This window comes from Bos taurus, chromosome Y, assembly GCF_002263795.3.
Source record: "Bos taurus isolate L1 Dominette 01449 registration number 42190680 breed Hereford chromosome Y, ARS-UCD2.0, whole genome shotgun sequence".
NCBI lineage: Eukaryota > Metazoa > Chordata > Mammalia > Artiodactyla > Bovidae > Bos > Bos taurus.
In genome coordinates, this window is record NC_082638.1 from 5,162,536 (window position 1) to 5,185,685 (window position 23,150).

At 44.9% G+C, this 23,150-nt stretch overlaps 1 protein-coding gene across 7 annotated transcripts in view; it reads right to left on the reverse strand.

Annotated features, from left to right (window-relative positions):
• Positions 1 to 1,689: 1,689 nt before the first annotated feature.
• The window catches only part of PNPLA4 (patatin like phospholipase domain containing 4), a 44,396-nt gene continuing 22,935 nt past the window's right edge, over positions 1,690 to 23,150 (reverse strand). For 6 of the 7 annotated variants that reach the window (XM_059883998.1, XM_059883997.1, XM_059883996.1 and 3 more), the window contains 3 exon segments: positions 20,696 to 20,761; positions 4,038 to 4,190; positions 1,690 to 1,893 (listed from right to left, as the gene is read on the reverse strand). In XM_059883998.1, the coding sequence (XP_059739981.1) occupies positions 1,762 to 1,893; positions 4,038 to 4,190; positions 20,696 to 20,761 (351 nt within the window). In that variant the 3' untranslated portion in view covers positions 1,690 to 1,761. 7 annotated transcript variants of the gene reach the window in all.

The following is a 23,150-nucleotide window of genomic DNA, read 5'->3' on the forward strand; positions in this document are numbered from 1 at the left end:
GTGAATGATACAGGGGAGGGGATAGTTACGGAGTCTGGGATGGACATGGACACGCTGCTGTATTTAACATGGAGAACCAGCAAGGACCTGCTGGACAGCACAGGGAACTCTGCTCAATACTCTCTTGCCAGGAGCCAGTGTGAGGAACTCCGCCCGTGGCAAAGGTCATGAGGAAGGAAGCTCGGCATATGCAAAGGCGGGATCGAGCCTCAGGAGTCCCCCTGGAAATTCTCAAGCATCTACCCCCAAAACCAGAGTCTGCCTACTTTACTGCTTTGTGCTCTCATCTACACCTCTGACTTTACGGGGGGCTGTCCCCCACCACCTCTCTCTGAAAAAGAGTTAACTTACAGCTCCAGTTGATAAAGTTCCTGGGTGTGATAAGAGTGTTTTAACCTACAAACTCCTCTGAAGGTTATTCCGGCCACATGTGATTGTTCAGAGCCTCCCAACTGTGAGAGGCATGAGATGTTCTAAACTGTCTAAATACAAATTCCTTTGAGCAGTTAAAAGATTGATTAGAAATTGTATTGGTGAAGGGTTTTTCACTTGTTGGGCCAATGTTTGCTGCTAAGTTTCCATATCCCTTACCTCCTGTGTCCCTGGCAGTTTATTGATTAATATAATTGGTGTATAGGAATGTAAGCAGTAGCTTTAATGTTTGTAACCTTGGACCCTTGAGTTAATTCTTTTTCTTGTTATAGCCCACCACACCTTTGCCCTATAGGAATGCAACTTTATCTAATGCTTTCGGAGGGTGCTGCCTGACTTTAGAATGATCACCTTTAGAGAAAAATAAGTTTTCTGAAGAAAGAGTCACAAAATGTTAACAGGCCTCTTGGCCAGAAGATGATGTAATTCACTTAAACTTTTGCATATGATAAGTTTGCAGGAAGAAAGTCTGGCTTACTGCTGACTCTCCCCTTCCCCTATTATGCTCTATGTACAACTTAAGGTATAAAAACTACTTTGGAAAATAAAGTGTGGGCCTTGTTCACCGAAACTTGGTCTCCCCATGTCGTTCTTTCTCTCACCTTCTGGCTGAACTGGGGCATGGAGGCTCGTCAAGCTTACTAATTTTGCCTGGGCTTCTAAGATCTGACAGGGGAGGCCTTAGTGTCTCCTCTCCTTCGGGAGAATGGGAGGATGCCTGCGGCCTACGTAGATGACGTAAATTCCTTATTTTGGAATTTTATTAGCTTTCCACATAAACCAAGTTATTCAGCCTCTTTTCTCCACTGAATTTTCTCACTGGGCTATTCTTATTTAACCACTCTTTATATCTTTAATTCTATTGTATCCTGATTGCCGAATCCGTCTCCCCTTCGAATTCCCTGGATCCACCGGGGCTGGACCCCGGCACTCTCTAATAACCTTATGGTTCCCAGGGGGTAGGGTGGGGGAAGGAATAGTCAGGGAGTTTGGGATGGACGTGGACACACTGTTGTGTTTAACATGGAGAACCAACAAGGACCTGGTCTCCAGCACAGGGAACTCTGCTCAGTGTCATGTGGCAGCCTGGATGGGAGGGGAGTTTGGGGGAGAATGGATACATGCATATGCATGTCTGAGTCCCTTTGCTGTCCACCTGAAACCATCATAACGTTGTAAATTTACCTCAAAACAGAATAAAGTTTTTAAAAACTGCAAGCATTACAAAAACTCATAATAAAATTGATAACGACGATAGGCTTTTATAAAAGGATTTAATTAGAAACTTCCCTGAAGAACTGTGTTCTCCATTAACAAGTTGTAAGCGTCCTACGCAAACCAATTTTCTTTAACTAAAAACCTGCTGGCGTCGTCGAAGCCCCGTTGATAGAGCGACTCCATTGTCCTCCTGCTTGGCGGGAAGAGGGCCCGGTTGAGTCTCACCAAGTTTGCCACGGACAGCTGGGACAGAAAGGCACACCGTAGGATACGAAAGGGCTGGTCAATCAACATTTACTTCTGTAAGCAAAGCCTGCTTGTTATACATGCTATTAGCAATACAAAAAAAATAATAATACTAAGTAGGAAGAAAATCATCTTAAAATGGAACTGCAGGGCTTTCCAGTCAGTATAAACAAAATAATCTTAAAATCTCAACTGTGGGCTTTCTGATGGCTGGGTGGTAAAGAACCTGCCTGCCAGTGCAGTGGGTACAGGTTGCATCCCTGGTCCCGGAAGAGCCCACACGTCTCAGGGCAACTAAGCCTGTGCACCACGATTATTAAACCTGTGCTTGAGAGCCTGGGAGCTGCAGCTGCTGAGTTCACGTGTCACCACTAACGAAGCCCGTGCGCCCTAGTGCCCGTACTCTGCAACCAGAGAAGCCACTGCAACGAGAAGCCTGCTCTCTGCAGCTCGAGAAAAGCCCGCATGGTAACTAAGCCCCAGCATACTCTCCTCCCCCCAAAAAACAGAACAAAACAAAACACAGAACTCCACACGAAGACTGCAAGAGGGTTTCTCAGCCTGGGTACCACTGACTTTTAGGGCCAGATGCTTCTCTGTCGGGGCGTCTGTCCTGTGCACTGTAGGATGCTGAGCAGCATCCCTGAGCTCCATCCCTAGATGCCTGTACACATTCCCGACTTAGCCAGTGTCTCCTGCATATAATGGGCTTCCCTGGTGGCTCCAAAGGTAAAGAATCTTCCTGCCAATGGGGGAGCCATGGCCCGATCCCTGGGTGTGGAAGATGCCCTGCAGGAGGGCATGGCAACTCACTCCAGCCAGAGGCTACAGTCCATCGCGTCTGAGTTAAACACCACTGAGCAACTAATGCTTTCACTTTCAGGGGCTACAGTCCCTGGGGTTGCAAAGAGTCAGACATAACTTAGCACGCACACACCTGTATATAGTATCACTCCCTGCTGAGAAGTAATTTTTGACTAGATTGAGGGAATCAACATTTTTGCCACTTCCTTTCTCACCTACCTCCCTGACCACGGATCCAATCCATATCCCCTGCTTTAGAAGTCTTAATCACTGGACTACCAAGGAAGTCCCATCAGTACATTTGTAAATGAGATCATCTGATTGTTTTAAAAGGTGGCAATGATTAAGTATGTAAAAACATTAGTGGAAAACTTAGGGACCTACCAGGAAGGAAATGGCAACCCACCCCAGAATTCTTGCTGGAGAATCTCATGGACAGTGGAGCCTGGCGGGCTATAGTCCATGGGGTTGCAAGAGTCAGACACGACTTAGCGAGTAAACCACCACCACCACCACCACCAGGGAGGTAGCATCCCACATTCCGTGTGGCCAAAAAATCAGAATATAAACAACAGGAGCAATATTATAACAAATTAAAGATTCTTTAAAAAAAAAAATGGTCCATATTAAAAAAAAATTTAAAAAAAATAAAAATTGCACTTCCCTGGCAGTCCAGTGGTTCAGACTGCCTTCCAATGCAGGGGACACAGGTTTCAATCTCTATGGGGGGATCTAAGGGTCCCACATGCCACAGGGCAACTAAGCCCAAGCACCTCAACTACTGAGCCCAAGCACCTCAACTACTGAGCCCAAGCACCTCAACTACTGAGCCCGAGTGCCACAACCACAGAGTCCATCCGGTCTCCAGCCACAACCAGAAAGCCTGTGAGCTCTGGAGACCTCTTACTGAAACAAGGAGCCTGCCCACCGCAACTACAATCTAATTCAGACAACCAGTAAGTAAATAAGTGCTTTTTTTTTTTTTTAAATAAAATTGCATTGAAAACTTGCCAAGTATGCTGACCTGCAAAATAAGTGAAGAAACAGGAAATGTCCCACAGAGACAGTTCAAAAATAGTAAAAAAAAAAAAAAAAAAAAAAAGATTGCACACGCACAGTCTACAGGTACCCAGGTCCATATGCACAACATATGTTGTGACTCATTTAAAACATGGCAAAAACCACTACATTTATTGTAAAGTAATTAGCCTCCAATTAAAATAAGTAAATTTTTAAAAATATGCATGCAAATCTGTACATACGATGGAGTTTCCAAGTGTGGGAAGCGTGTGGAGAGTTTCAGGGGGTCTGTGACGGTCGGGAACATCAGGACTCACCAGTACTTCCTGGTTGGTGATGCTAACGTAGAAATGCAGCCGCCCTTTATCCTGCGGAGAGATGTCCAGTCGCCCACTGAACGGGGAGATGGTCACAGTGCGGCCGACGGGCAGGACTGGCAGGCTGTTGGTGAAGCCTCCGTCCACCCACCTCTGCGGAGAGAATGGCCCCGGTCAGCACGTGAAGACAGTGACCGTGGACTTCCCCAAGAGGACACCGTCCTTCTGAGAATCCGAGCCTTGGGGATGAACGCCCTTGAGTTACTATTGATGAGGACCAGCTGGATTGGATTTGTTTTGGAAGCAAAGCAAATCTTTGTATGCATATCATTTACCCACAGGCTTCCGAGGTGGCTCCGTGGTAAAGAACCTGCCTGCAATGCGTTCGATCCCTGGGTGGGGAAGATGCCCTGGAGGAGGGCACGGCAACCCACTCCAGGATTCTTGCCTGGAGAATCCCATGGACAGAGGAGCCTTCTGTGCTACAATTTATGGAGTCACAAAGAGTCGGACATGACTGAGCACAGAACATACACACACAGCCTTTATGCATACAGTAAGAAGTTTGGGTTTATAGTAAGAAATTATAGTAAGAAACCCATGGGTTTCCCTGGTGGCTCAGCTGGTAAAGAATCTGCCTGCCAATGCAGGAGACCTGGGTTCGATTCCTGGGTCGGGAAGATCCCCTGGAGAAGGGAATGGCAACCTGCTCCAGTATTCTTGCCTGGAGAATCCCATGAACAGAGCACTCCGGTAGGTTCTCAGTCTATGGAATCGCAAGGGTAGGACACAACTTAGTGACTAAACCAAACCAAGAAATTTGGACGGAATCAAGAAATCTCTCCAGTTGTTTCAAAGCTTTGAGTAGATTACTTAAGACCTTATTATTATTTTTTTAACTGATGATGGCACATGCATAAGAAGCCACATGTAACGAGCTTGGGATTTATCATCTAATCAGGATGCAAAGCCAAGTTGACTCTGACACTGAGCAGATCATCCCCCATAAAAGGCGGCTCCATTTTTAACTTCAGAACTGCAAATCGGCATTGTCTGTAGCCAAGTGAAAAGTAAATAAATAAAGGACCACCAGAAAGGCTTTCATCTCCAAAGTGACTCCTGAGTACATAGGGCTTCAAGCCTTGAAGAATTCGGGGTAGCGTGGGTGCAAGGGCGGGAGAGGGCTAGGAAGTGTTCAACAGGAGCACTGTTCAGAAGAGAGTCTGTGCTTTCAGACCTCGGCCCAAAGGAAAGAGGGAGAGACAGAACAGCAGGACCGAGGACCGTCCACAGGCTTCTGCACACCTGGACACTGGGGGCAGGCGGAAGAAGCACAAAGACGGAATTCCTTATGGTGTTTCAAGTGAAAAAGACTTTCAATCTGTCCTTGAGCCCTAGAATCAGCTCTAACAATAAACACACAGACACACAAAGCTGAAGTTCAAACACTACAGGCTACATCCAGATTGGAAATATCCTGCCGTGGATGTGGGAATACAAAGCTAGAAATTGTGGAGAACACCTTATCACTCACCCAGAGTCAGACATTCTGGAGTGTGAAGTCAAGTGGGCCTTAGGAAGCATCACTATGAACAAAGCTAGTGGAGGTGATGAAATTTCAGCTGAGCTATTTCAAATCCTACAAGATGATGCTGTTCAAGTGCTGCACTCAATACATCACCCAATTTGAGTTGGAAAACTCAGCAGTGGCCACAGGACCAGAAAAGGTCCGGCCTCCTCCAAATTCCCAAGAAGGGAAGTACTCAAGTATGTGCTAACCATTGGACAGTTGCATACATCTCCCATAGTAGTAGGATCATGCTTAAAATCTTGCATGCTAGGCTTTAGCATTATGCCAGCCAAGAACTTCCAGATGTAAAAGCTGCATTTAGAAAAGGCAGAGGAACTGCAAATCAAATTGCCAACATTCACTGGATCGTGGAGAAAGCAAGAGAATTCTGGAAAATATCTACTTCTGCTTCCTGCTTCACTGATTTATACTAAAGCCTTTGACTAAAGCCTTTCCAAAAACTGTGGGAAATTCTTAAAGACATGGGAATTCCGGACCACATTACCTGTCTCTGGAGAATCCTGTATGCCAGTCAAGAGGCAACAGTTAGACTCAGATGCAGCAACTGACTGGTTCAAAATTGGTAAAGGACTAAAATGAGGTTGTAAACTGTCACCTTGCTTATTTAACCAATATGCAGAGTGTATCACACGAAATGCCAGGCTGGATGAATCCCAAGCTGGAATCAAGATTGTCAGAAGAAATATAAACCATCTCTGACATGCAGATGATAACCTCTCTAATGGCAGAAAGTGAAGAAGAACCAAAGAGCCTCTTGATGAAAGTAAAAGAGGAGAGTGAAAAAGCTGACTGAATCCCAAGCTGGAATCAAGATTGTCAGAAGAAATATAAACCATCTCTGACATGCAGATGATAACCTCTCTAATGGCAGAAAGTGAAGAAGAACCAAAGAGCCTCTTGATGAAAGTAAAAGAGGAGAGTGAAAAAGCTGACATGAAACTCAACATTCAAAAAACTAGGATCATGGCATCTGGTCCCGTCACTTCATGGCAAAGAGATGGGGAAAAAGTGAAAGCCGTGATAGATTTTATTTTCTTGGGCTGCAAAATCACTTCTGAAGCTGAAGCTTCAATACTTTGGCCACCTGATACAAAGAACTGACTCATTGGAAAAGACCCTGATGCTGGGAAAGATTGAGGGTGGGAGGAGAAGGGGGTGACAGAGGATGAGATGGTTGGATGGCATCACCAATTCAATGGACATGAGTTTCAGTAAACTCTGGGAGTTGGTGATAGACAGGGAGGCCTGGTCTGCTGCAGCCCATGGGGTCACAAAGAGTCGGACACAACATCGACCGAACAACAACAGCAACCTCACAAAATGATCTATTTTGGAGGAAAAAAAGCAAGAAGGTGAGGACTGAGAAACAGGTTAGCATAAAGCATCCTTAACTGAGTTAAGGACCTTCATTCACCTTCATTCACTTCATGTCTTTTTTTCTTTTAAAATGTTTTTCTTACCTGTTTTGATTTCTAAAGCAGGTGACTAAATGATAGGTATTGTTTACAAAGGCCTTGGCCGGCAACCACCTCCCTTTAGAGGAAATAAAAGTAAATAAACAGAAAGTGAAAATGTGTTGAAAATCTCTGGTTGAGGGAACTGCATTTTGGTGGAGGAAAAAACATAAGTGGATTGGATTAAAATGAACCTGACCTGGGTAATCTGCTTACCGTCATTATTTTTTAAAAGAACAAAACACATTATATAATTATGTATTATATACACACATTTATATATGCTTGTGTGTGTATAAATATGGATACACACACACACAAGACTATACAAATACTGTCTAAAAAAGACAGGTTTGTATTAAGAAGGCCCCCACATTGTAAAGGAACTACTGTATTTGAGCAGACTCCGGCAGACAGTGGAGGGCAGAGGAACCTGGCATGCTGCAGTTCATGGGGTCTCAAAGAGCTGGACATGACTGAGCAAATGATCAACAACAACAAATACACTTCAATAAAAATTAATTAATTAAAAAAAAGAAGGTCCCAGATATCTGGTTCTGTGCCTTACTGTCCTGGAGTTTTTTGTTTTTTTTTTTCCCCCTTCTCTTCCCTCATTGCTTTGGATGTAGACACCAAATTCTGGAATAGATAATACCTAGAAAGAGAGAGAGAAAGAACACCTTCCAAAATCACCTTTCATACCCTCAGTAGAGTATCTCACCAGTGATGCAAAAATTCAGAGGTTTCATCAAGGGAAATAAAAAATATGCACCAAATGCCATATAACTTAACTGACAGCTCCCTTGTTTTATTCAACTGAAGGAAAAGAAGGGCAATCTGGCTCGTTAATGTGCAGTGTTCTAATTTACCATGGGGCTAATGACTGCCGCTTAAGGGAACTGAAAGTCTTTTTTCTAAATTTTGTTCACTCTTGTTAGCTTATTCTGATTGGATAAATGAGTCAGGGAAACAAACAGCTTATCAAGGGGCTTCATTAAATTTTCAGCGTTACTCGCTACTCTGTAACCATAACCCCAGCAGCTCAGATGTTATAAATACAGTCCATCTTTCTCCTGATTCCTGCTCTCATGAACTGTATCACTCCCAACAACCACACACACACAGAGCCCACCCCACCCTCAGGCATGCTAATGTGAGCAAAATTTCTGGAAACAACAATAACATTACTAAATCCAAATACCTTATATCTCACGTGCTATGGATCGATTGATGCTTTTGAACTGTGGTGTTGGAGAAGACTCTTGAGAGTCCCTTGGACTGCAAGGAGATCCAACCAGTCCATCCTAAAGGAAATCAGTCCCAAATATTCATTGGAAAGACTGAGGCTGAAGCTGAAACCAATACTTTGGCCACCTGATGCGAAGAGCTGGCTCTTATGAAAAGACCCTGATGCTAGGAAAGATTGAAGGTGAGAGGAGAAGGGGACGACAGAGGATGAGATGGTTGGATGGCATCACTGACTCAATGGACATGAGTTTGGGTAAACTCTTGGAGTTGCTGATGGACAGGGTGGCCTGGCGTGCTGCAGTCCCTCGGGTCACAAAGAATCAGACATGACTGAGCGATGGAACTGAACTGAACTGACTGATGGATAAATTAAAACTGCATTCCCTGTGCTTCTGGCCATGACTTCTCTGGCTGTTTGCAACATATTCCTCAAAATCATTCCCACTTTTTGGGCAGCATTCCATAAGCTGCCGTGACACTGAAGATTCCAAAATCTTGCTGATGGCTCTTCCCAGGAGAGTTTTGCCCAGAGTTTCTTAGTTTCAGATTATAGCACCTTCATTCATCAAAGGAAAGGGTAGGCCAAATAAGTTAAAAAGAAAATTATTCCAGGAGAAAAATGTGCTTCAAAAACCAAACATGTGGGACTTCCCTGGTGGTCCAGTGGCCAAGAGTCTCCACTCCCAATGAAAGGGTCCCAGGTTTGATCTCTGATCAGGGAACCAGATACCACATGCCCCAACTCAAAAAAAAAAAAAAAATTTCATGTGCCACAATACAGGCCCAGTGCAGGCAAACAAATAATTTTTTTTTAATTCTTATATATTAAAAAACATTTATAAACGTGTATAGAGAGAAAGAGAGAGAAGTCACTCAGTGGTGTCCGACTCTTTGCGACCCCATGGACTATAGCCCGCCAGGCTCCTCCAGCCATGGGATTCTCCAGGCCAGAATACTGGAGCGGGTTGCCATTTCCTCCTCCAGGAGATCTTCCTGACTCAGGGATCGAACCCAGGTTTCCTGTACTGCAGGCGGACGCTTTGCCATCTGAGCCACCAGGGAATCCACCAGGGAATATTTAAATGTGTATAAATATAATAAATATTTAAAAAAATCTGGAGCGTACAAGTTGCTGCCACTTGTCCTAACATCCTTTACCTGCATCTCTGCATTCTGGCCCCTACAGTTGATTGTCTTTTCTCCTAACGCCCTTTACCTGCGTCTCTGACCATATGCTAACGTGCTCCATGGTAAGGTGAACTGTCTGAGTCCAGAGAGTAGAAAAGAAACAACGGTTCTTCAGTAGAGAAGACGAGCTTGTGCCCAGAGGTGGGGCGGGGGTCTACTGTGGCTGTCCTTGGTGGATTACAGCGCTGGAGACCAGAGCCGAGGCGATGATTCTACAGGACAGGGACACCCATCACAGCAAACCCAGAGGGGCGGTCGTCTGCCAGCACACGTCAAGCCGTGTCTCACAGGTGACGCCTTCTGGGTTCACACCAGGCTCATGACCTCCAGCAGCTCATGTCATATAACTGAAGGCGAAGACTGTAAGCTCAAGGCTGTCCCCGGTACCGAAAGCGCTCACTTCTTCCTGCACCAAGTCCTTTCAGAACACGCCGTGTGTGCCTGGATGTATGTTCCACACTGCGAGAAGCTCATGCTAGAACCTCGAGGCAGGGCTGGACTTGCTCTGCAAACAGTTTTGCCAGAAAGAGGAAGACAAAGACCATATGATAGCATTTCTATGTGGAACATAAAAGGTGAGGAAATGAACTTATCGACAAAGCAGAAACAGGGTCACAGACTCTGACTATGCTCAGAGAACACGGTCAGAGAACAGACCGTGGCTGTCAAGGGGGAGGCGCAGAGGGAGGGAGTGGGGAAGGAATGGACTAGAAGCTTGGGGTTAGCACATGCCAACTGTTACCTAAGGGATGGATAAACAAAAGGTCCTGCTGTACAGCACATGGAACTGCATCCAGTCTCCTGGGATAAACCATAATGGAAAAGAATGTCTATATGTGTTTACCTGAGTCGTTGTGTTGTACAGCAGAAATTGACACAACACTGTAAATCCACTATTCAGTTCAGTTCAGTCTCTCAACGTGTCTCACTCTTTGCAACCCATGGACTGCAGCACGCCAGGCTTCCCTGTCCATCACCCGGAGCTTGCTCAAACTCATGTCCATTGAGTGGGTGATGCCATCCAACCATCTCATCCTCTGTCGTCCCCTTCTCCTCCTGCCGTCAATCTTCCCCAGCATCAGGGTCTTACCAGTGAGTCGGCTCTTGAATTAGGTGGCCAAAGTATTGGTGTTTCAGCTTCAGCATCAGTCCCTCCAATGAATATTCAGGACTGATTTCCTTTAGGATGATTGGTTGGATCTCACTGCTGTCCAAGGGACTCTCGAGAGTCTTCTCCAACACCACAGTTCAAAAGCATCAATTCTTCAGTGCTCAGCTTTCCTTATAGTCCAACTGTATGCTCAGTCATGTCTGACTCTTTGAGACCCCGTTGACTGTAGCCCGCCAGGCTCCTCTGTCCATGGAGATTCTCCAGGCAAGAACACTGGAGTGGGTTGCCATGCCCTCCTCCAGGGGATCTTCCTGACCCAGGGATTGAACGTAGGTCTCTGCATTGCAGGCGGGTTCTTTACTGTCTGAGCCACCAGGGAAGCCCAGGAATACTGGAGTGGGGTGCCATTCCCTGCTCCAGGGGATCTTCCCGATTGAGTCCTTAGCAAGTGGCAAACGGCACCATGTGGCTGCAGAAACAAGCAAGCACCCCCAGGAGCGCCCTGTCAGTCACCGTGCACATGGGGTCCCCTCTTCCCAGGCTTTATTACACAACCAAGGGGGACCAGGGACTTCCCTGGTGGTCCACGGATTAAGAATCCGCCTGCCCATGCAGGGGACACAGGTTCGGTCCCTGGTCCAGGAAGATCCCACGTGCCACGGAGCAACTAAGCCTGAGAGCCACAACTGCCGAAGCCCCTGAACCACAGCTACTGAAGCCCACACGCCCTAGAGTCTGCTCTGGAAGAAGACAAGCCGCTGCAATGGAAAAGCATTTGCACAACTCGAGAGTGGCCTCCACTTAACTAGAGGAAGCCTGGGTGCAGCAACAAAGACTCAGTGCAACCAAAGATGAAACAAACAGAAAAACACGTCATTATGACACTGCTCCTCTGCACAGAGGCCAGTCATCAGAGGGTCGTGCCTCGCCTCCCAAGGTCAAATATATATATATTTCTTACTATATGTAAATATAAATATATATATTTATTACTATATATAAATATAAATATATAAGTATTTCTTAATACATAAGTCGCTCAGTCGTGTCCGACTCTTTGCAACCCCATGGACTGTAGCCTACCAGGCTCCTCATTCCATGGGATTTTCCAGGCAAGAGTACTGGAGTGGGTTGCCATTTCCTTCACCAATTTCTTAATATACCTATGTCTTAATATATAAATATCTATTTCTTAATATATATATTTCTTACTATATATAAATATATCTATTTCTTAAAATACCTACTTGTTAATATATATAAATATCTATTTCTTAATATATATAAATATCTATTTCTTAATTATATAAGTATCTATTTCTTAATATATATAAATATATACAGTTCTTTATATATATATATATATACAGATTTATTTACATACATAAATATATAGATTTCTTCATATATATATTTATATATATATATATATATGTATGTATATTTCAAGAAATGAACAAGACTTAGTAGAGCAAGAGGCCTGTGATTGATGCAAACATTACAGATCATCCTGGGAAAGGTGCCCCCTGACTCAGCTATACATCTTCAGTGAAGTGAATGAATGTTTCTGCACCTCCATTTCCTCATCTGTAACATACAGTGGTAATATTGCCTACAGCACATGGGAGTGGACTCTGATGCATCAGATAGAAAGCAGTAACAACAGAAGTTTTGCTTCTTTTTCCCATGAAAGCAGCATTGAAGGTACATTGGTAAGGTGCCCCTCCTCAAATCATGCATGCCCCAACTCTGTCTGTCTCTAATTAGAGTGATCTGTGACCTCATGATCCACAATGGCTGCCAGAGCTCTGGTCATCACGTCTAAGTTCCGGGCAGCAGGGAGGAAACAAACACACACAACCTCACTTCCTGTAAGTCCCACAGTAACTCGGCCTACCTCTCCCTGCCCGCACTTGAGGGGACGGCCACACCTAACAGCAAGGAGCACTGGTGGACGTGACCTTTCAGCTACACGGCAATAAGTCCACATAAGAACTGCAGTTCTGTTACTGAGGAAGAAGAGGACACTGTATGTTGGAAGAAACTGGGAGCCATCAGCACCTGCACCTCATTCATAATACAGTTATCACTACTTAAACACGGGGCATGTTCAGCATAGTCTTACAACATATTCAGGTGGCCAGAAACATCATTGACGTTTCCCCATATTACAGAAAACCCAAGTGGACCTTCTGGCCAACTCAATACTAGCCTTCTGGGTCTCCGTTCTCTAACCTTCGTTCCATCCTCCCTTTCCTTCCTTCCTTCCCGTAGCTCCATCCACCTTCTCCGTCAGCACCTCTTAATTTACCCATCGCATCAGCAATGCTGATGACTCCCGGATCCCAAATCCCCTTTTCATGATCATATATAATCTCGTAAGACACCTGAGTGCTTTGCATATATATATATTTTTTCCTGCCATTTAGCCATTTCTGTCATGATTATATATTATCAAGCAGTAACTTGAAGTGAAATCATCACATTTCAGATCATCAAATTAAAGTTCATAACCGTAATGTAAAGTTGATTTGGCTAGCATCTGTGTTCAACATTTATAGGTAAAAATAAGTGTTGATTTTTACTGCTCTAACGGAAAAATGCTACTTAGCCTACTTTAAAATTGTTATGTCAAGTGGGGTACTTTTCACGTTTTTAAATGACAACAAAAAATCGTGCTCCTTGGTAACTGAGTATCTGCTACCTCTGAGCGGCAGTATCCAGAATAGGGGTGGGAAAAAAACCAGCTTTGAGATTCCCAAGTGCTCTAGTGGCTCAGACTCCCTGCTCCCAGTGCAGGGGGCGCTCGTTCAATCCCTGGTCAGGGCACTAGGCCCCACGTGCCTCAATTAAGCGATCCCATGTGACACAACCAAGACAGAGAACAGACAAATGAATATTTAAAATGGCTTTCTGCGAGCTTTTGTTTATGCTGCTTTACAGAAAAAAAAATCAGTGTATATGATGTTTCTGAGTGGTCACGGAGAGGGTTTCAGCCAACAGCATGGAGGCCCATCCCTCCAAGTAATGCCTGTGCCTGTGGCTAATAAAGAGAGCTCAACCTGGACAAGGCAGACCACCGTAAGGGTCTCCGTCTCTGCCTCTCCATGATGTTATCCAGTGACTCAGCCTCACGCTTCTCATCTGCCCCTTTTAGACAATCGTGCCAGGGCACACTGGTTTGGCCAGGAATACTATGAGAAGCACGGAAAAGGGCTGGGATGGCCAGGAAAAGTCGGAGGAAGAAAATCATGAGGGCTCACAAGGTCCAAACACAGACAGATCCCCAAACACATTAGCCAAGAGATGTGTAAAAATCAATCCCCTGGTTTTGAGACCATCCACCCACTGAGCACAGGCCTTTTGCAGGGTCTTCAAAATGAATGAACCAATGACAGCTATTAAATGCTTTTCATGTACACATTTATAAATGAATACATACATATCACATGTCTATAAAATAAACAGCATTAATCATCCATGAGGATGTGCCTGATTTTGAGTAGGTGTTACACAGTGTATGGGATTACAGAATATATATCTGCAGTGTGTGTTACATAGCTTCTGTGTCTGGGAATTCCCTGTGGTCCAGTGGCTGAGACTCCCAACTCTTAATGCAGGGGCCATCATGGTTTCAGTCCCTGGTCGGGAAGTAGACCCCACAACGCCCTGCTAAGAGGTCTCATGCTGTAATCAAAAGATCCTTCATGCTCCAACTAAGACACAGAGCAGCCAAATAACATTTAACTAAATGGTGGCGCTAGTGGTAAAGAGCCTGCCTGCCAACGCAGGAGACTTCGAGAGCCGCAGGTGTGAGTCCTGGGTCACGAAGATCCCCTGGAGGAGGGCACGGCACCCCACTCCAGTATTCTTGCCTGGAGAACCCCATGGACAGAGGAGCCTGGTGGGCTACGGTCCGTGGGGTTGCAGAGCCAGACATGACTGAGTAACTGAGCACACAGACAAATAAACAGCCCCTGTGTTTGACCATAAAACGCTTATCTCTGCTGTGCATTAAGGAGATACTGTGTCTGGTTATCAGTGTGTGCGCTGGGGTGTAGGCTATGGAAGAGCAGGATCAGACAGGATGGTGAAATTTTACAGCACAAACATGTTTTGCAGGACGCAGAAAGAAGACTTCGGGCAGTGTGGACAGCAGATAGCAGGCGGTAGTTCACTCAGTTCAGTCGCTCAGTTGTGTCCAACTCTGCAACCCCATGGAGCACAGCATGCCAGGCCTCCCTGTCCGTCACCAACTCCCGGAGCTTACTTAAACCCATGTCCATCGAGTCGGTGATGCCATCCAACCATCTCATCCTCTGTCGTCCCCTTCTCTTCCTGCCCTCAATCTTTCCCAGCATCAGGGTCTTTTCAAATGAGTCAGTTCTTCTCATCAGGTGGCCAAAGTATTGGAGTTTCAGCTTCAGTATCAGTCCTTCCAATGAACACCCAGGACTGATCTCCTTTAGGATGGACTGGTTGGATCTCCTTGCAGTCCAAGGGACTCTCAAGAGTCTCCTCCAGCACCACAGTTCACTACATCTCTCTAAAACGCCTCCTGCAGCTCTCCGTCAGTGATGGTTGTTTCAGCCTCTCCTTCATAGATACATTTCCAAGGAGGACCGAAGAGAAGAGCAGCTGGCTGCCGGCGGGGGACCCCTGGGGGTGGGATGGCATGAAGGGCTCCAGCCTCACGTGGGGGCCAGGTGAGGGACACCCTGATCGGTTTCCCCAGCCTGCCAGCACACTTTGCTTCTAACTGTTCATAGAAGGGGCCGTCAAGAGTACTTTTTTTTTTATTTTAAGATCTAATAAAACTTTATTATGAAGAATTATCCTGATTATAATAGTCTCTGGTCCATCAATGGGGAAACGTTACAAAAAAAGGCAGCTTATAATATACCAACTGTGCAAATCAGATATTTTAGGTAGAGATATTTTCTCTGTGAAAACTGAAACTGGTAGTTACTCAGTCGTGTCCGACTCTTTGCAACCTCACAGACTGTAGCCCACCGGGCTCCTCTGTCTGTGGGATTCTTCAGGCAAGAATACTGGAGTGGGTTGCCATTTCCTTCTCCAAGAGGACGTCTTGTAAGTCTAAAGAAGTCTTTTGCTGAGGCTTGATTTGTGACTCAAGATGTGATCTGAAATTAAAATCGTATCAAGCATCTGCCCTGATACCAATGGCGTGAGATCAGAAATTAATTATAGGGGAAAAAACTGTAAAAAACACAAACACAGGGAGGCTAAAGAATATGCTATGAAGTAAATAACCAAGGGGTCAATGAAGAAACCAAAGAGGAAATCAAAAAGTATCTGGAAACAAGTGAGAAGGAAAACAAGATGATCCAAAACCTATGGGATGCAGCAAGACCCGTCCTAGAAGCAAGTCTGTAGCAGTACTATCCGACCTCAAGAAACAGGAAAAATAGAGAACAACCCAACCTTACACCTAAAGCAACTACAGAAGGAAAAACAAAAACAACAACGAAAATCAGAATTGGTAGAAGGCAAGGAATCATAAAGATTAAATAAATAAAAATACATAAAATGGAAATGAGGAAAACAATAGCAAAGGTCAATAAAACTAAAAGCTGGCTCATTGAGAAGATAAACAAAATTGATAAACCTGTGGCAGACTTTCCAAGAAAAAAAAGGCACAGGACCCGAATCCATAAAGTTAGAAATGGAAAAGAGTAGCTACAACAGACAATGCAGAAATACAAAGGATCATAAGAGACCGCTTGCTGCTGCTGCGGCTGCTAAGTCGCTTCAGTCGTGTCCAACTCTGTGCGACCCCATAGACGGCAGCCCAGCAGGCTCTGCCGTCCCTGGGATTCTCCTACAAGCAACCATATGCCGATAAAATGGACAACCTGGAAGAAACGGACAAATTCTTAGAAAAGTACAGCCTTTCAAGACTGAATCAAGAAGACATATTCAGGGGATATGAACAGACCAATCCAAAGGAGTGAAATGGAAACTGTGATTGAAAAATCTTCCAATAAAATGAAAGTCCAGGACCAGATGGCTTCACGAGTGAATTAAATGAAGAATTTTTACAGTAGAACTAATATGTATCCTTCTCAAACCTTTCCAAAAAATTGCAGAGGAAGGAATACCCCCAAACTTGTTTCATGAGGCCATCACCATGATACCAAAACCAAAGATACCACACAAAAAAAGACAATTACAGGCCAACATCACTGATGAACATAGATGCAAAGGTCCTCAACAAAAATACCATTAATAGCAATCCAAATCCAAGCAAAAGGATCAAACACCAGGATCAAGCGGGATGTTTCCCAGGGATGCAAGGATTCTTCAACATACACATATGATCATCTCAATGGATGCAGAAAAAGCTTCTGACAAAATTCAACACCAGTTTATGGCAAAAATGCTCCAGAAAGTGGGCACAGAGAAGACCGATCTCAACATAATAAAGGCCACATGCAAGAAACCCACAGCAAACACCATTCTCAATGCTGAAAAGCGGAAAGCATTTCCCCTGAGATTAGGAACAAGCTAAGGGTGCCCACTGTCACCACTATTAATTCAACATAGTTTTGGAAGTCTTAGTCAGAGCAATCAGAGAAGAAAAAGAAATAAAAGGAATCCGGGTTGGAAAAGAAGTAAGTGTCATGTCACTGTTTGGAGATGACATGATGGATAACATAGAAAAACCTACAGATGCCACCGGAAAACTACTGGAACTCATCAATGAATGTGGTAAAGCTGCAGGATACAAAATCAATACACAGAAGCCTCTTGCATTCCTACACGCTAACAACCAAATATTAGAAAGAGGAATTGAGGAGACAATCCCATTTACCATCACAACAAAAACAATATCTAGGAAAATCTACCTAAGGCGACGAAAGACCTGGACTCAGAAAACTGAAGACATTGAAGGGAGAAATCACAGATGATACAAACAGATGAAGAGGCATGCCATGTTCCAGGAGTGGGAGAATTAACACTGTGCAAGTGACTGTACTACCCAGAGCAAGCCACAGATGCAGGGCCACCTGTCAAAGGAAGAATCAACATTGTGAAAGTGAGTATACTACCCAGAGCAAGCCACAGATTCAGGGCCACCTGTCAAAGGAAGAATCAACATTGTGAAAGTGATTATACTACCCAGAGCAATCCACAGATGCAGAGCAATCCCTGTCAAAACATCAATGGCATTTTGTTTCCCCAAGAAGTAGAACAAAAATTTTTATAGTTTGTATGGAAACACAAAAGACTCCAAATAGGTTCTAGGTTCATCCACCTCATTAGAAGTGACTCAAATGCGTCCCTTTTTATGGCTGAGTAATATTCCATTGTGTATATGTACCACAACTTCTTTATCCATTCATCTTTTGATGGACAAGAGTGAAGTGAGTCAGAAAGAGAAAGGTAAATACCATGTTCTAACACATATATATGGAATCTAGAAAAATGGTACTGAATAATTTATTTACAGAGTAACAGTGGAGAAACAGATATAGAGAATTTACTTATGGACATGGGGAGAAGGGAGGAGAGGGTGAGATGGGAAAAAAAAAGACTCTGAATAGCCAAAGCAATCTGGAGAAAGAAAAACAGAGCTGGAGGAATCAGGTTCCCCAACTTTATACTCCAAAGTCACAGTAATCAAGAAAGCATGATATTGGCACAAAAACAGATCAATGGAACAGGACAGAAAGCCAGAGATAAACCCACACATCTATGGTCACTTAATCTATGACAAATGATGGGGAAACAGTGGAAACAGTGGCTGACTTTATTTTGGAGGGCTCCAAAATCAATGCAGATGGTGACTGCAGCCATGAAATTAAAAGATGTTTACTCCTTGGAAGGAAAGTTATGACCAACCTAGATAGCACATTAAAAAGCAGAGACATTACTTTGCGGACAAAGGTCCATTTAGTCAAGCCTATGGTTTTTCCAGTAGTCATGTATGGATGTGAGAGTTGGACTATAAAGAAAGCTGAGCACTGAAGAATTAGTGCTTTTGAGCTGTGGTGTTGGAGAACACTGTTGAGAGTCCCTTGGACTGCAAGGAGAGCAAACCAGTCCATCCTAAAGGAGATAGTCCTGATTATTCATTGGAAGGACTGGTGTTGAAGCTGAAACTCCAGTCCTTTGGCACCTGATGTGAAGAGCTGACTCATTAGAAAAGACCCTGATGCTGGGGAAGATTGAGGGCAGGAGGAGAAGGGGACGATGACAGAGGACGAGATGGTTGGATGACATCACCGACTCGACGGACATGAGTTTGAGTGAACTCCGGGAGTTGGTGATGGACAGGGAGGCCTGGCGTGCTGCGATTCATGGGGTCACAAAGAGCGACTGAGCGACTGAACTGAACTGAATCTATGACAAAGGAGGCAAGAACATACAATGGAGAAAAGACAGTCTCTTCAATCAGTGGTACCTGGACAGCTACATGTAAAAGAATAAAATTAGAACACTTTCTAACATCAAACACAAAAATAAACTCTAAATGGATCAAAGACGTACATTTAAGGCTGGACACTATAAAACTCTTAGAGGAAAACACAGGCAGAACACGATTTGACATAAATTGCAGTAAGATCTTTCTGACCCACCTCCTAGAAGATAGAAAATCAAAACAAAAATAAACTAGGAGGGTCCAGTTACACTCAAAAGCTTTTGCACAGCAAACGAATTCATAAATAAGACAAAAAGACAATCCTTAAAACGGGAGAAAATATTTGCAAATGAAGCAGCTGACAAGGCATTAATCTCTAAAATACACAAACAGCTCATGCAGCTCAATATGAAAAAAAAAATCTGCAAACAATAAACGCTGGAGAGGGTGTGGAGAAAAGGGAACCCTCCTATGCTGTTGTTGAGCATGTAAATTGATGCAGCCACTATGGAGAACAGTATGGAGGTTCTTCACAGAACTAAAAATAGAAGCACCACATGATCCAGTAACCGCACTCCTAGGCATACACCCCAACAAAACCATAATTCACAAAGACGCATGCACCGCCACGCTCCTGTCTACAAGAGCCAGGACATGGACGCAACCTAAATGTCCACTGACAGAAGAACGGATAAAGAAGATGTGGTCCACACAGACAGCGGAATGTTACTCTGCCATGAAAAGGAACGAAACGGTGCCATTGGCAGGACATGGACGGACCTAGAGACCGTCATACAGAGTGAAATAAGTCAAGAAGAGAAAAGCAAATATCATATAAGATCACTTGCACGTGCCATCTAGAAAAATGGCACGGATGAACTTACCTGGCAAAGCAGAGAGAGACTGACTGAGAGAACACATGTATGCAGACCAAGAGGAGGGGCGGCGGGGAGGGATGACCTGAGAGCCTGCGGTGGACGTATCTCCACTACTGACACTGTGTCTAACATAGACAAGTGACGAGAAACTCCTGCAGAGCGCAGGGAACTCGACTCGGCGCTCTGTGGTGACCTAGGTGGGAAGGAAATTCAAAAAAGAGGGAATATATGGAAACACACGGGTGATTCACTTTGCTGGACGGCAGAACTAACAACAGGGCTTCCCCGATCGCTCAGGGGTAAAGAATCCGCCTGCCAATGCAAGACATGCAAGAGACAGGGGTTCAATCCCCCGGTGGGGAAGATCCCCTGGAGAAGGAAAGGGCAACCCACTCCAGTGTTCTTGCCTGGAGAGTCCCACGAACAGAGGAGGCTGGCGGGTCACAGAGTCGGACGTGACTGACATGCACACACAGCAGTGCAAAGCAGCTATACTTGAGTACATTTTTAAAAACTTTATTGTTGCTTCTTTGGATATTAAAAATAAGGGCAAAGTTTTTTTAACCAAATGAAAAAAGGAGGGCCCTCGTCAATCATTCTCAACCACAAAATCTCAGTTCCAGGGTACCACGGCCCCTGCACTGGACTCCTTTCCTTTTGTTAAACAGACACAGACCTATGAGACCAAAGTCATAGGAACAGAGTTGGAGCCGCCAGAATAATATCAACAGTCATGGATGTTCCTAAAGGAAACGGATGACTACAGGAACCACGGATCCCGCGTCGGCTCTAGGACGCTTACCTGCCCTTTGTATTCCACTGGCTTCAGTCCTGCATAGATGGGCAGGAAGCTGCTGGCCAGCAGGACCTAGTGGACAAAATAAAGACACAGCTCGTGAAATGAGACAGCAACACGCCCTACCATCTATTTCACACGTCACCTACTAGTAAGTTACAATTGTTTAAACACAAAGCGAAGCGAAAGTGAAGTCTCTCAGCCGTGTCCGACTCTTTGAGACCCCATGGACTGTAGCTTACCAGGTTCCTCCATCCATAGCATTTTCCAGGCAAATTGCCATTTCCTTCTCCAAAATCTACTATAAAAATGAAACATGGTCCATGTATTTCATGGACACAGTGAAACCGAAAGCATTAGTAGCTCAGTCATGCCCAACTCTTTGCGACCTCATGGACTGGGGTCTTCCCAAGCTCCTCTGTCCAAGGGATTCTCCAGGCAAGAATACTGGAGTGGGTTGCCATTCCCTTCTCCAGGGGATCTTCCCAACCCAGGGACTGAACCTGGGTCTCCTGCGTTGCGAGCAGAATTCTTTATCAAGTGAGCCATCAGTACATACTTAAACAGAAGATAAAATTTTTCATGTTGGAAAAGACATTAAAGACATCGGCACAATTCATGGTCCTCTGATTCCATCGACTTCACCTGAGAAACACTGGCACTTTAATGGTAGATGGTCGCGTCACTGCACAATTAAAGTCCAGTTCAATTGAGTTGCTCAGTTGTGTCCGACTCTTTTCAACCCCATGAACCGCAGCACGTCAGGCCTCCCTGTCCATCTCGAACTGCCAGAGTTTACTCAAACTCACGTCCATCGAGTGGTTGATGCCACCCAACCATCTCATCCTCTGTCATCCCCTTCTCTTCCTGCCCTCAATCTTTCCCAGCATCAGGGTCTGTTCAGTGAGTCAGCTCTTCGCATCACGAGGCCAAAGTATTGGTGTTTCAGCTTTAGCATCAGTCCTTCCAATGAACACCGAGGACTGATCTCCTTTAGGATGGACTGGTTGGATCTCCTTGCAGTCCAAGGGACTCTCAAGAGTCTTCTCCAACACTGCAGTTCAAAGGCATCAATTCTTCTGTGCTCAGCTTTCTTTATAGTCCAACTCTCACATCCATAGATGACCGCTGGAAAAACAATAGCCTTGCCTAGACAGACCTTTGTTGACTAGATGGATTAAAGTCCAGGTTTGTCTAAATTCCTGAGTGCGTACAGGCTGCAAGTCAGTTATTTACGATGTTCTATGCCACACTGTGAGAATCATTTGGATGTTTCAGTCTTCCAGAGGAACAAACCCCTCTGGTTGTCATGGCAGTGATTAGCTCGCAGCTGAGGGATGTTTGCATTAATGTCACCAGGCTGTCACCAAAGGAAGAAAACATGTTACATGCCAGGGACATGCCCTGGATATGTAATGAGACACTGCCAGCTAGACGCACCAATCATACTTTACCTTCCATTTAAAAAGTCAAAAAAGACTGACGTTGCAAATATTACCGTCTCCTCCCACAGAAAAAGCCGGGTTCTGGGGAGCTTTCCTGAAATGCACAAGTTTTTATTGTGCAACGCGGTTTGCAAATCGCTGTGTTCTATCAGGAAAGATACAGCGTTAGATACTGACTACTTAAGCTCCAAAGCTTCAGTTGCTAAGTCAAGACTCCATGGCTGTTTGCTGTGAAAGGTTTCATCAGGTTTCTTTTCCCAGCAGGAATTATTCAGAGATGGGTTATGAGCCTTAAAAATGAGTCGTGCAATATGCATCAGGGCTTCCCAGGTGGCACCAGTGGTAAAGAACCCGCTTACCAGGGCAGAGAACATAAGAGACGTGGGTTCAGTCCCTGGGTCAGGAAGATCCCCTGGAGAAGGAAATCGCAGTCTGCTTCAGTATTCCTGCCTGGAGAATCCCATGGACAGAGGAGCCTGGTGGGGTACAGTCTATGAGGTTGCAGAGTCAGATACAACTCAGCAACTGAGCATACACAATATCCATTAAGAGTTACTCAGAAGTCAGAAGGGTACTTCCCCCAAAGAAACGACGCTGTACCTGTGATTTGTGAGGTCAGCTCTCACAAGCTGATTTATTCTAAAGGGCAAATTATGAGAGGCCCGGTCACCAGCATAATGACCTGGAGGGAACAGCCAACTCACCGGAAAAGACCCCGATGCTGGGAAATACTGAGGGTGGGAGGAGGAGGAGGGGACGACAGAGGACGAGATGGTTGGATGGCATCACCGACTCGAGCACTGCCACATATACATACGACCATGTCTACAATAGACAGCTAGTGGGAAGCTGCTGTATTAGCACAGGGAGCTCAGCTCGGTGCTCTGCAATGACCTAGAGGGGTGGGATAGGGCGGGGGGAGGTTCAAGACGGATGCGATGTGAGGGGATAGATGGATGTATATATATGGCTGATGTATTTCATTGCAGAGCAGAGAGCAACACAACATTGTAAAG